Source organism: Trichoplax adhaerens, genomic scaffold (genome assembly GCF_000150275.1).
Source record: "Trichoplax adhaerens TRIADscaffold_5 genomic scaffold, whole genome shotgun sequence".
In the NCBI taxonomy this organism is placed as follows: Eukaryota; Metazoa; Placozoa; class Uniplacotomia; order Trichoplacea; family Trichoplacidae; genus Trichoplax; species Trichoplax adhaerens.
Genome location: NW_002060947.1, coordinates 4163321 through 4174103, shown reverse-complemented (window position 1 = coordinate 4174103; position 10783 = coordinate 4163321). Strand labels below are relative to the sequence as shown.

At 34.9% G+C, this 10783-nt stretch overlaps 1 protein-coding gene across 1 annotated transcript; it reads left to right on the top strand.

Moving 5' to 3' along the window:
* Nucleotides 1-9060: 9060 nt before the first annotated feature.
* Nucleotides 9061-10783, top strand: TRIADDRAFT_24805 (uncharacterized protein; the record flags this gene model as incomplete). Its single annotated transcript, XM_002112885.1, has 7 exons — nt 9061-9214; nt 9332-9402; nt 9574-9690; nt 9841-10000; nt 10146-10265; nt 10363-10469; nt 10592-10783. Coding segments are annotated over 7 exons (921 nt in total), but the record flags the coding sequence as incomplete, so codon positions are not given.

The following is a 10783-nucleotide window of genomic DNA, read 5'->3' as shown; positions in this document are numbered from 1 at the left end:
TGGCAAAGCAGCGTTGTTATTAGCAATGAAAGAAAGTTTCTTTGCTGTCAGTAGCAGACTACACTATCCAGTACAATGTACAGGGCTGTACCTTGAACTGGAGCTTTATAAGTGTAAAAGTGCTGAATGTGCATCCATAGAGTCAGTCCTTCTGTCTGTAGTCAGCAATTTTCCCAAATTAGGAAATGATGTCACTCACCCTGGAGGGGGAGTCGAGAATGGTGACGTCACTACAGTGTACAGTGTACAGTGTACTGTATACTGTAGTGCAGGGTATTGTGGGTTTGGACCAGTCGAGTACAGTACAGTACAGTACAGTACTGTACTATACAGTAGAATACTGTACAGTACAGTGCAGGGTATTGTGGGTTTGCACGGTGCCCAGTAAACTACGGAATGGAACGGAACGCGGATGCGCACTTCAGCTTCTGGCGGAATGCGCCTGCGTAATTCGTGCATTCCGTAAAAGCTTGTCAAATGCAGTACAGTGTAACGAATTGATTGTTACAGTACAGTACACTGTACACGAGGGTAAACTCAGCGATTGACCTGCTGTTAGATCTGACTGCTGTACTGCCCGTACTGTACACTGTAGAGTACACACCACCTGGACACGTGACAGTTCCATACAGGCTGAAGCTATAAAACTTTCTTTCATTCTACAGTACTGTACTGTACTGTACTGTACAGTACAGTACAGTAGGCGTACAATACGGTACTGTCCTGTGCACAGTAGTGCAAGGTATTGTGGGTTTTGACGTTTTGACCTCGACAGTACAGTACATAGTACTGCATTTTACAGTACACTTTACTGCAGTGTTCATACTGTACTGTACCGTCTAAACGGGAGCAGTATCGTACACCACTTGGACACGTGACAATTCCTTATACTGTACTGTACAGTGTACAGTACAGTACAGTACGTAGGCTGAAGCTACGTACTGGCGTACAGTACAGGGTATTGTGGGTTTTGACCTTTATAGTACAGTACATAGTACTGCATTTTACAGTATATTGTACTGTATGCGATGGTAAACTCAGCGATTGACCTGCTGTACTGTACAGTACTGTACTGTACTGTACATCACCTGGACACGTGACAGTTCCATACTGTACTGTACAGGCTGAAGCTAGAAAACGTTCTTTCATTCTGCATACAGTATCATCTACTGTACACTGTACCGCTGAGTGACATCATACCGTACGGCTGGACTGTGGCACAAGGCTGTGGCTAAGCTTGCAAACGGAACACAAACTCTTTCGCCTGTGAAAATCGAAAAGACTAGCGGTGGAATTCCCTGTGCAAGCCGTCCAACTATCACTGCAATCATTTATGGATATTTGAATTCAATGAATCCAACAGAAAGATGATAATCCACTACTGGCCATGAACTTTATTGACCATTTCATCGTCATTTCACCTACAATCGAGTAGTACGGTTTGACAGCAAAGTACAGTACTCCTAATCTGCCTTTTCAAACCATTTTAGCTCGTTATTCAATTGGCTGCTATTGCAATCATTGGACACGTATTGATTTTTCTCCTTTCTTTTTCAATTGTCAATCCATTTTAACTTTCAAACTTTTCATCCATTTTATTGCAAAACGTCAAAGATTATGTCTTTTGAAAAATCAGTCAATAGGCAAAATAGTGCTCATGGATCTGAAGTAGCTTCGGTGTCACCACCTGAAGATTATAATCCTTTACTGGATAGTGGCTCATTTGGTTCTGGTAGCGTAGATAGTTACGATTTGGACAATGACGATATTACTGATAGTGACTCCTTGGAATTTCCAGCTTATGGCGTGACCCCTCCGTATGATTCTCGAGTGGCAAGAGCTAAAACACGAATTGGTAAACGTGAAAAATTGCGTTATAAAGAAGATTCGAGTAGTAAAAATATCAACCATAAAAATTTAACCAACGAAAAATACCAAGAAAATCAACGCAATCATCCACGCAGCGCTGCACGCCAAATAATCCCTGTAAGTAAAAACAATACGTACATTTAGACATGGTGGAATGTGATAGACGTACAATCAATTAATGCTAGTCTAACGTACTTGCTCCAGGATGCTTCATGAAAAAGTTCAAAACTTCAAACAGATAAACTGCTACGAGAGCAAATTGTGCCATGGGTTAGCAGATTAATACTGCAGTACATCTCATCACTATCATACACCTACTGTACGACGTACTGTACGTACATCAATCTTTTAATTTTGTTCGCCATGGGTACCCCAATTAATTCTAAATTCTAGTTGGCTACAATATACAGTGCAGTATAAATAATACATTTGGACGGCTTTCCACTTCCACGACTTATTGTGTAAACAAGATAATCGTTTCTTTACAAATAAAGTTGATTAATGGCATCAATTGTGTTATGATTCTGCTAAAGAATTTGGTCTTATTTCACCGTTTTAGTAGCTATGTTTATACTTTTTACCTTAGCTTTCTTACTCAGCTCAGTACTCTGTTTACGCTTGTGAGTATGTTCACTCCAACGCCTATACAATTGAAATTATTACTATTCTTACACTACTGTATAATGGAACTACTCTACTATACGTAGTAGCATTACATCAGTTTTATAGCGTATCCATTTTATATGAACACTTGTAGTACTGTACAGTACTATCGTTCCCAGCTTAGACGCTGCTGCTCAACACTTCGATAACTTATCGTTGCACCTTCCAAAGTCGTTTTGAATTTTGAATACAATTAAACAATCAATTCGTTGTATCTTGATCAAATATACCCTGGATACTGTAATTATGTTATCTTTGCCACTATTGTAAATTATAGATTAGTATGCAATATCACTACTGTATTATTATGAAATGAATATATATACATGTGGTAATAATACGTCTATCACGGTTAAACAATATAAAGGCGCATGATACATTATCCACTGCTAGTAAATGCACATTTACTTGGCTTATTGGAAATAATCGTAGACATTCCTGAAATGATTTCACCCTCAAGCTAGAATCCTCAACTAAAAGATTACTTACTAGTTCTACTATTGTCAATCATTTAAATTATCAAAATAAAGTACGTTCTAGTGCATTGGTCAATTCTAGGATTGTCCAATTTCAGGTATTGACCTTAACTTGTACATTTACAGTATTCATAATACAGGTCCCTGAGGCAATTTTAATAAACGTGTAATCTTTTCCATTGATTCTGACATTACAGTATTAATGTAATTCATCTACTCTCACATCTATCTTTAAATTGCTATAATTATTACTAAAATAGATGACATTATCTTTATGTAGTAGCGACTAAAAAGCGAATGATAGATAAATAATTCATGAATCTATCGCGTAAGAGCTACTATTGCATAAGCCTTAACTTAATTTTTGGGGTAATTTTTCAATACAATAAAAATTAATTCAACACGGCTATAGAAAATTGGATAAAAGTAATCGATAATGCTAAAAGATTAATGATAGATCGTCTATACGTTTTATAATTTCAAAGCGGATAGCTTCTTTCATTTTAAAAGTTATGCTAATTGACCTTATCAAATGGGATACCACTTATCCTTATACTATTGCTATTTCATGCTAGTCCTGCAGAATTGAATCATTTATCCTAAATACTTATATGCTTGCTGTACATTTAGTACTGTATATCTAAAATTCGCTATGTGCTTTAACAATAAACGCCACTACAGTACTATCGGTCATTCATAATACAGTTCTACAGTATATATGTATAGTAAACTTTGTACAAAAGCTCTTCACATTATGACACTGACTAATACATCTGAATCTACCTTGACCTCATTGATTGTACTTATGGATACAATAGGCCAACCAACAGGATGGAACAAATGGTGTATTTCCTGCTCTTCATAAAGCCAGAAAAATAAACAACCAAAAATCTAGACAGTATGATAGAAAAACAAAAGAAAACTTTTTTACTGCATCTCCAGAACAATTCTCACCAACAGTCACTCAATCATCATTAATTAGAGCAATGTCTCATGAATTTAAAAGCTTTAATAGACTAAATTCAGTTGAAGAGTCACCATGTTCATCTCCCCACTCCGATGGTCTCTCAAGCGATTCATTACTAAAGCCTGACTGTGCTCAACATAGGAAAGATTTCTATTCCTCTCTTATAAAGAAAATTAATTTAGGTTCATCATATCATAAGCAAAAGGAATCAGTAGATTTATCCCTAAGTATATCCGATAATACCTATGAACCCACTGATAGATGGAGGGAAGACTATCAGAATGCATTATGGTTAGAAATTCGATCAAGATTAGCCGATCGTGATATTGATGAATTCGAGAAATACTTGCAAAAACAACGACGAGAATACTGCAATATCCTTGATGAAATTATGCAATTAAATTTTAATCAAAAATCCCATAATAATCCAATAGATAGTGATAATAATGGCGATAGTACCTACAATAGTATAAACTCACTTACCGATAGTTATCGCGATTCTTCGCCCAATCAATCTAGTTCAACCTTAGTTGATGTGTCAATAACGACAGAAAATGACGACAAAGAAGATGATATGGGCTTTCAGATAGATGACTTTAGTAACCCCGAAGATGAACAATTGGAAGAATCTAGCATCGATGAAGTAGAAAAGGACTACTTAGCCCATTGGTTAAATCAGGAGGAAAAGTATACTACTACAGCGTGGAATTTTGGTGATTTATCTGTCATGGCTATTGATAAAGAATATGCAGAACGAGTTATATCAATTATGAAACGATTAGATCGGCTTGAAAGATTATACCCTAATTTAAAATCTCTAGCAAGGAGCGAAGCTAGATTTCGTAACGTTAAATTACAAGAAAGGATTAATACTTTAACTTTATGGCTCAATATGGTACAAAATCTATCGAGGCAATTTTGCTTAATGTCCAATGAATTAAGTGTAAATATTAAATGCAATGATACATTTTGTAACTACCAAAAGGTTGATTTAGATCCGGATGAACGACTAAGGTCCTGTAGTATAGACATAACCGCATTCAGAGGCATCGATCACAACGATACTGGTAATTCATCTATTACAGAATCTACTAATGGGAGCCTTCTAATGAGCAGTCAAAGTTTTGATTCTCAATTAAACCAGGAGACTGCAAAAATACCTGATGTTACAATCGTTTTATCAAACCCAGAAAGCGACGATGATGTCAATGAAGTATGCACACATGATGATAACCATGTAAATAAAGAACAACAGTCTGAGTCGACCCTAACTGATCCCCAAGATGACGATAATATCGATATCCCCTGCTACAAGGTATTTGTTGAACGCTGCCTCAAACTAATGGGCGTTGACGGCTTGGTAGATCGCTTGAAAACTCTTTTAAAAATGACTGTCGACAATGCCCGTTTTGCGTTAGAAAAACCCAACGTTTTCTCTGGCGGAGATACAAATATTGATAATAGGAGGCACTTGATTTATGAACACGGTGCGTGGAGCTCCGAATTCCAAGAGATGGGATTACCAACATTTCGTCGTGCAGTGCTTACATTGCTTAAAATTCCTTTAGACGTTCTACATGAATGTTTACGAATTAGGCTGGAGCATTTACCGAGTTCAGAACCATCATCCTTTAGTATTGAACAGGTAATTAATAATAATTGAAAGGAAGCAAGGAATCGGCTAAATTTTCTAAAATGCCAGATTCTTTTTTGGCAACTTAATATTGCCATTGAAATTAAACCTAAAAATTGTCCTATTAGATTTTCACTCAAAGTACCTTTTCAAACTTTAAAATCTTTAAAGAAATCTGTTTATCGAATCTTATTATTCTTTCGTAATATTCTAGCTATTACGGGAATGTAAACAAGTTCTATTAGCATGCTTTAAAGTAAAAAATTTCTATCAAGAATCTGTCGAAGCTATTCTTGTCGATTTCGACTCAGTTAACAAAGATATCTTCGACTCGGATGTCGCAGGATTTGAAGAACACCTTCACGACATGCAAAGGGTATCCATATGATTTTCTTTATTTCACTTATCTTTGACTTCCTATTTTATATAAGTACCTTACATTTAACCCGAATGTTGATAGTACGTATATTCGGTTCTACACTGACCGATTTATAAGAGACTTGTTTAACATTAAAGCGTTTAATTGATCATGTCCTTTACAGGTCTACTTCAATTATTTACATCACTGGTTAAGCCTATGGCAAACTGTTTCCTCCAATTCTATGAACAACGTCCTTGAGGAAGAGTGGTCCTTTTTAAGGGAAATTTCATCCTCAATTCTAGATGGTGAAGTTGGTGCCGCAAAGCGATTCTGGTAATTCTACAACAATATCATTCACTTTAATTGCTCATATATCCAATTTGAACACGAAAACGTTACATGTGTTATATAATATTGTTACTGTTACGTAACGATAGTCGGTAAATATCGTAACATTAATTGAGTATCAGAACGCATAAATACTAAAGATTCAATTTTATCAATTTTATAGTGCTCTTGCTGCTGGTATGATTAAAACGACTGGTGATTATTTACAAGCTAAACTAGACGAGTATTGCATGGAGGTGGAAGATAATACAGCAGAAAATGTTTTAACTGATGGATCAAGGTAAACTTCAATTTTAATTAATTAATTCATTTATTATAATTCTAGTAATCTTACGTACGTTATCAAAGTGTTTCTTATCAAGAAGCTGAATTGAAAATATTATTTACTCTTTAGACGTAAAGTCAATGATATAAGCCGCTACTGTAGAGACTTATTCAACCAAGCTAAACAACAAGCAAATAAAGCTCTAAGTTTCGCAAAAATGCTGAAAAAGGTACCTACTAATATGTACGGTGCGCCAACATGACTTCGTTATACAACTAATTCAAACAATAAACTTTATATCTATCATATAACCCTTTATATGTAGAACATATTAACGCTCTATACATTTTCCTTATTACCGATAAGCGTATATCCAATACTGTAATGAAGATTATTTGAAACTTACTAAATTGTACTCCTTAGCTCAATTAAATCATATTTCATAAATTAGGACTTAGAAATTGCTGCAACGTTCAAGATACAAGATGAGCACGATATCATTGTTCAAAAATTATACGAAACTGGTCACGTACAAGTTGTAACGCGTCATACAACTGGTATGCTGATATTTGCTCCTGTTGGCATGGTGAAAAACAAGAAGTAAGATAGAATTATATTATTCTTCTACTGCCTGTTTATTAAGTAATTGGATTATTGCTGAAATATGTAAGACACTTATCATATTCTTATCTCTTTAGGGCCATTTCAAAATTAATGAATGTGTGTTGTAGTAGAGATACTCCTGATTCTTCTAATAGCGATCAGGATTATTATCTATTGATAATAACAAACAGTAATGAAACTAAACCGCTAACTACGATACGTCGGTCTGAAAGTATGGTTTTTGTCGATTCATCAATAGAAGCAGCAATTGCCTTATCTGATATTATTGTAAGCAAATATATCGACGTATAAATAATATATGTCAATTGAGTGTCTATTGTTATAAAATATTAAAATATTTTATATATCCTTTTGATATTCTCCATCGGCGCTGAAGGTCGATCACTTAACACTGCTTGTTGAAAATTCAGCGCAGCTAGGGCAACAGCGGCATAAATTTCAGAAACTTCTGAAGGATTCAGTAACCTTAGTTAATAAGAAAACGACTTGTCATCAAGGAGTATTAGATTCACTTGACATACTCAGAGTAATTACTAGCAATAGCTTACGATTGCTAATTTATTAAATTGATGATATAACATTTCTACAACCAGCATTGATAGAGAAATGATTTACATTTTATCCCTATTAATCTAATTTATTTATAGAATTCGATTTATTCATTAAGTGAAGAAATCTGCAGCGCCATAGAACGTGTACATTCTAACCTACACGAAGTCGTAACTCATTCTTACTATGTTGAAACTATGCATGCCTGCTACAATATGGGATTCGAGGTGTGTTGTTGTTTACGTCTTTGCATACACGCTTGTGCATTAGATCGTTCACTTTAATTGTAGAATTTTTTTGACATTTCATCATTTTACTTCCTTCACTTAGTATCATCGAGAAATTATTCGACTGTTAGGATGGGAAGAAATTTCAGTTCCTCTAGGACCTCATTTAATCGACTTAGTTTTGCAATGGACAGCTTTCGTCCAAAAGAATTGCGAAAAAGGCAGAGGATCCAAACCAAGGTATTCAATCATTGTCTTTAAACTAAGGAGATAAGATATCGATTGTACGAAACATCATAATGTATTCTTTTTGTTATCCTTGATTATTTTTAGATCTGTTATGACATAACACAATACGACAGTTTTGAAACATGATTTATCGCGATAGCACAACTTACAGCACCTTTTATGTTAAAATATATAGATGGTCATTGCAAGGCTTAGAATTTCTATCTGTGGTATGTAGTCCACAAAATGTAGCCCATATATCAGAAGATAATTTTCAAGTAAGTCGATAGATCTATATAACGCTATAATGTAGTAAAATTAGATGTTATCATTATAATGACTCAAAAATGATATCGTTCGAATCTAGCTACTAAAGGCATCGACAGATAAATGCGTAGCACACATCATTGGTAATCCAATAATGGATAAGTACAAGAAATCGAAAAGCTCTAGAATAATCTTGCCACCAAAATCACCATCTAGTACAGTTCAGAAGCTACAACGACCAGTATCATATCCCACTAGTATAGCTGATAAACTAAAAGGCGATGTCCGTAAGTATTCCTTATGTAAATTCCAGAAATAACCATACAATTGGTTACCGCGTTTATTGATAACAATCTTAATATATTGCAATTTACTAGTTCAAAGACTCGGTAGCTTCTCAGGTAGCGATTCCGAACACGAAACCATTGCTGATTTTTTTAGTGTCAATTCTCCTGGTCCCTTACCCGTATCAGGATTCTCACATCAAACGACCTCATCTAGTAACAGCAGTGGAGTATATTCTTTAAGCCATAATAATTCAGAAATTGATAGATATCCACGCTCTATACGAGTCCTATACTACATAGAAAAACTAGAAGAAAGAAGAGAAAAAAAACTATTTAATGATGATGTCATTGGCAGACTTTGTAATCGTCACAGAGATGTTGCTAGCGGATTAATCGATGCATTAATAATAAGGAAGGTGAAATATCGCTGGCAGCGTAGCAAAAAAATTGGTATGTTTTCAGAAAAATTTTGATTACAATTGAAATGGTGCTATACCACTATTTTTCAATGCACAGTACGGTAAGGTAGCCCTTGCTTATTTAGTTATACGATATTCTTTACCCTAGGTGAAGGTAGATTTGGTAAAGTTTATACTTGCATCAGTTTAGACACTGGAGAAATAATGGCAATGAAGGAGGTATTATACCTTGCGGAATTTTGTTTTATTTTAATTTGATACAAATAAAATAAAATTATCGTACATACAGAAATAATCAACTAAGCTATGAATTTAATTTTAAAGCATACTAGATGTGTATAAGCTCCTTTCTGTAACTTTAATTACTAATATCGTACTTATGATTACTAGATTCGCTTTCAACGCGGTGACTTGGCTTCCATTAGAGAAATAGCTGATGAAATCGGCAATATCGAAAATATTAATCATCCTAATCTCGTAAAATGTTATGGGGCTGAAATTCACAGAGTAAGAGATAACTTTGTTATGTCTTGTATGCAATAAATCATGTAAACTACGTATAAATATCTACTTTTTGCAAATATGATATTGTGTTCGTATTATTTTCTAGAACACTTCTCAATGCTAGAAATAACATATTAATACTTGTGTGCTTAGGAGCAATTGTTAATCTTCATGGAATACTGTAACGAAGGTACAATCAGTGACGCTGCCAAAAATGGATTACCTGAAGCAATGATTCGTAGATACACGAAGCAAATTTTGGTTGCAATCGATTTTTTACATGAAAATGGTATTGTACATCGGGATATTAAAGGTACAAATTTGTTCACTGTACTAGAACGTTAAATCCACAACCTACATCTTCTTCCATTTCTTACAACCTTATTAGACTATTTGTGTTTGCAGAATCACTGTATTAATTATCTCCAATCTTAATCGAATACCTACTATCTTTTCAGGTAATAACATTTTTTTGGCAAGAAATGGTCTTATCAAGCTCGGAGATTTTGGTTGTTCCGTTAAACTGTCTAAAACTACGACTATGTATGGTGAATTTAATAATATGAGAGGAACCACAGGTGATTTAGCAAATTTGAAGATAGGGACCCGTTTTAATTAAAAAATATCAATTAATTGCCTTAATCGGTAAATTCATCTTATACCTATAATTTTTAGCCTTTATGGCCCCTGAAATGATAACTGAAAATAAACGAAAAGGACATGGTAGAGCAGTCGATATTTGGAGCTTAGGATGTGTAGTAATCGAGATGGTAACTGGCAGAGTAAGTTGATACATCCATAGTGTGAGCTTACGAGAATTTATATTTACATTAATATTATAGCTATACAAATTCTAATACCAGCTAATCACGTACCTTAACTAACGGAATTACTTATTACTTAGCATCCGTGGTCAGAATTCGATGACGAATTTGCTATTATGTTCCAAGTTGGAAGTGGTGCAGCTCCAGTTACACCAGATTCCATTAGCGATGAAGGAAAGGATTTCCTCAGTCGCTGCTTAGTACACGATCCACAAGATAGATGGACGACTAGCGAATTACTGAATCATCCTTTTGTAAAAGTAAAAGATTAG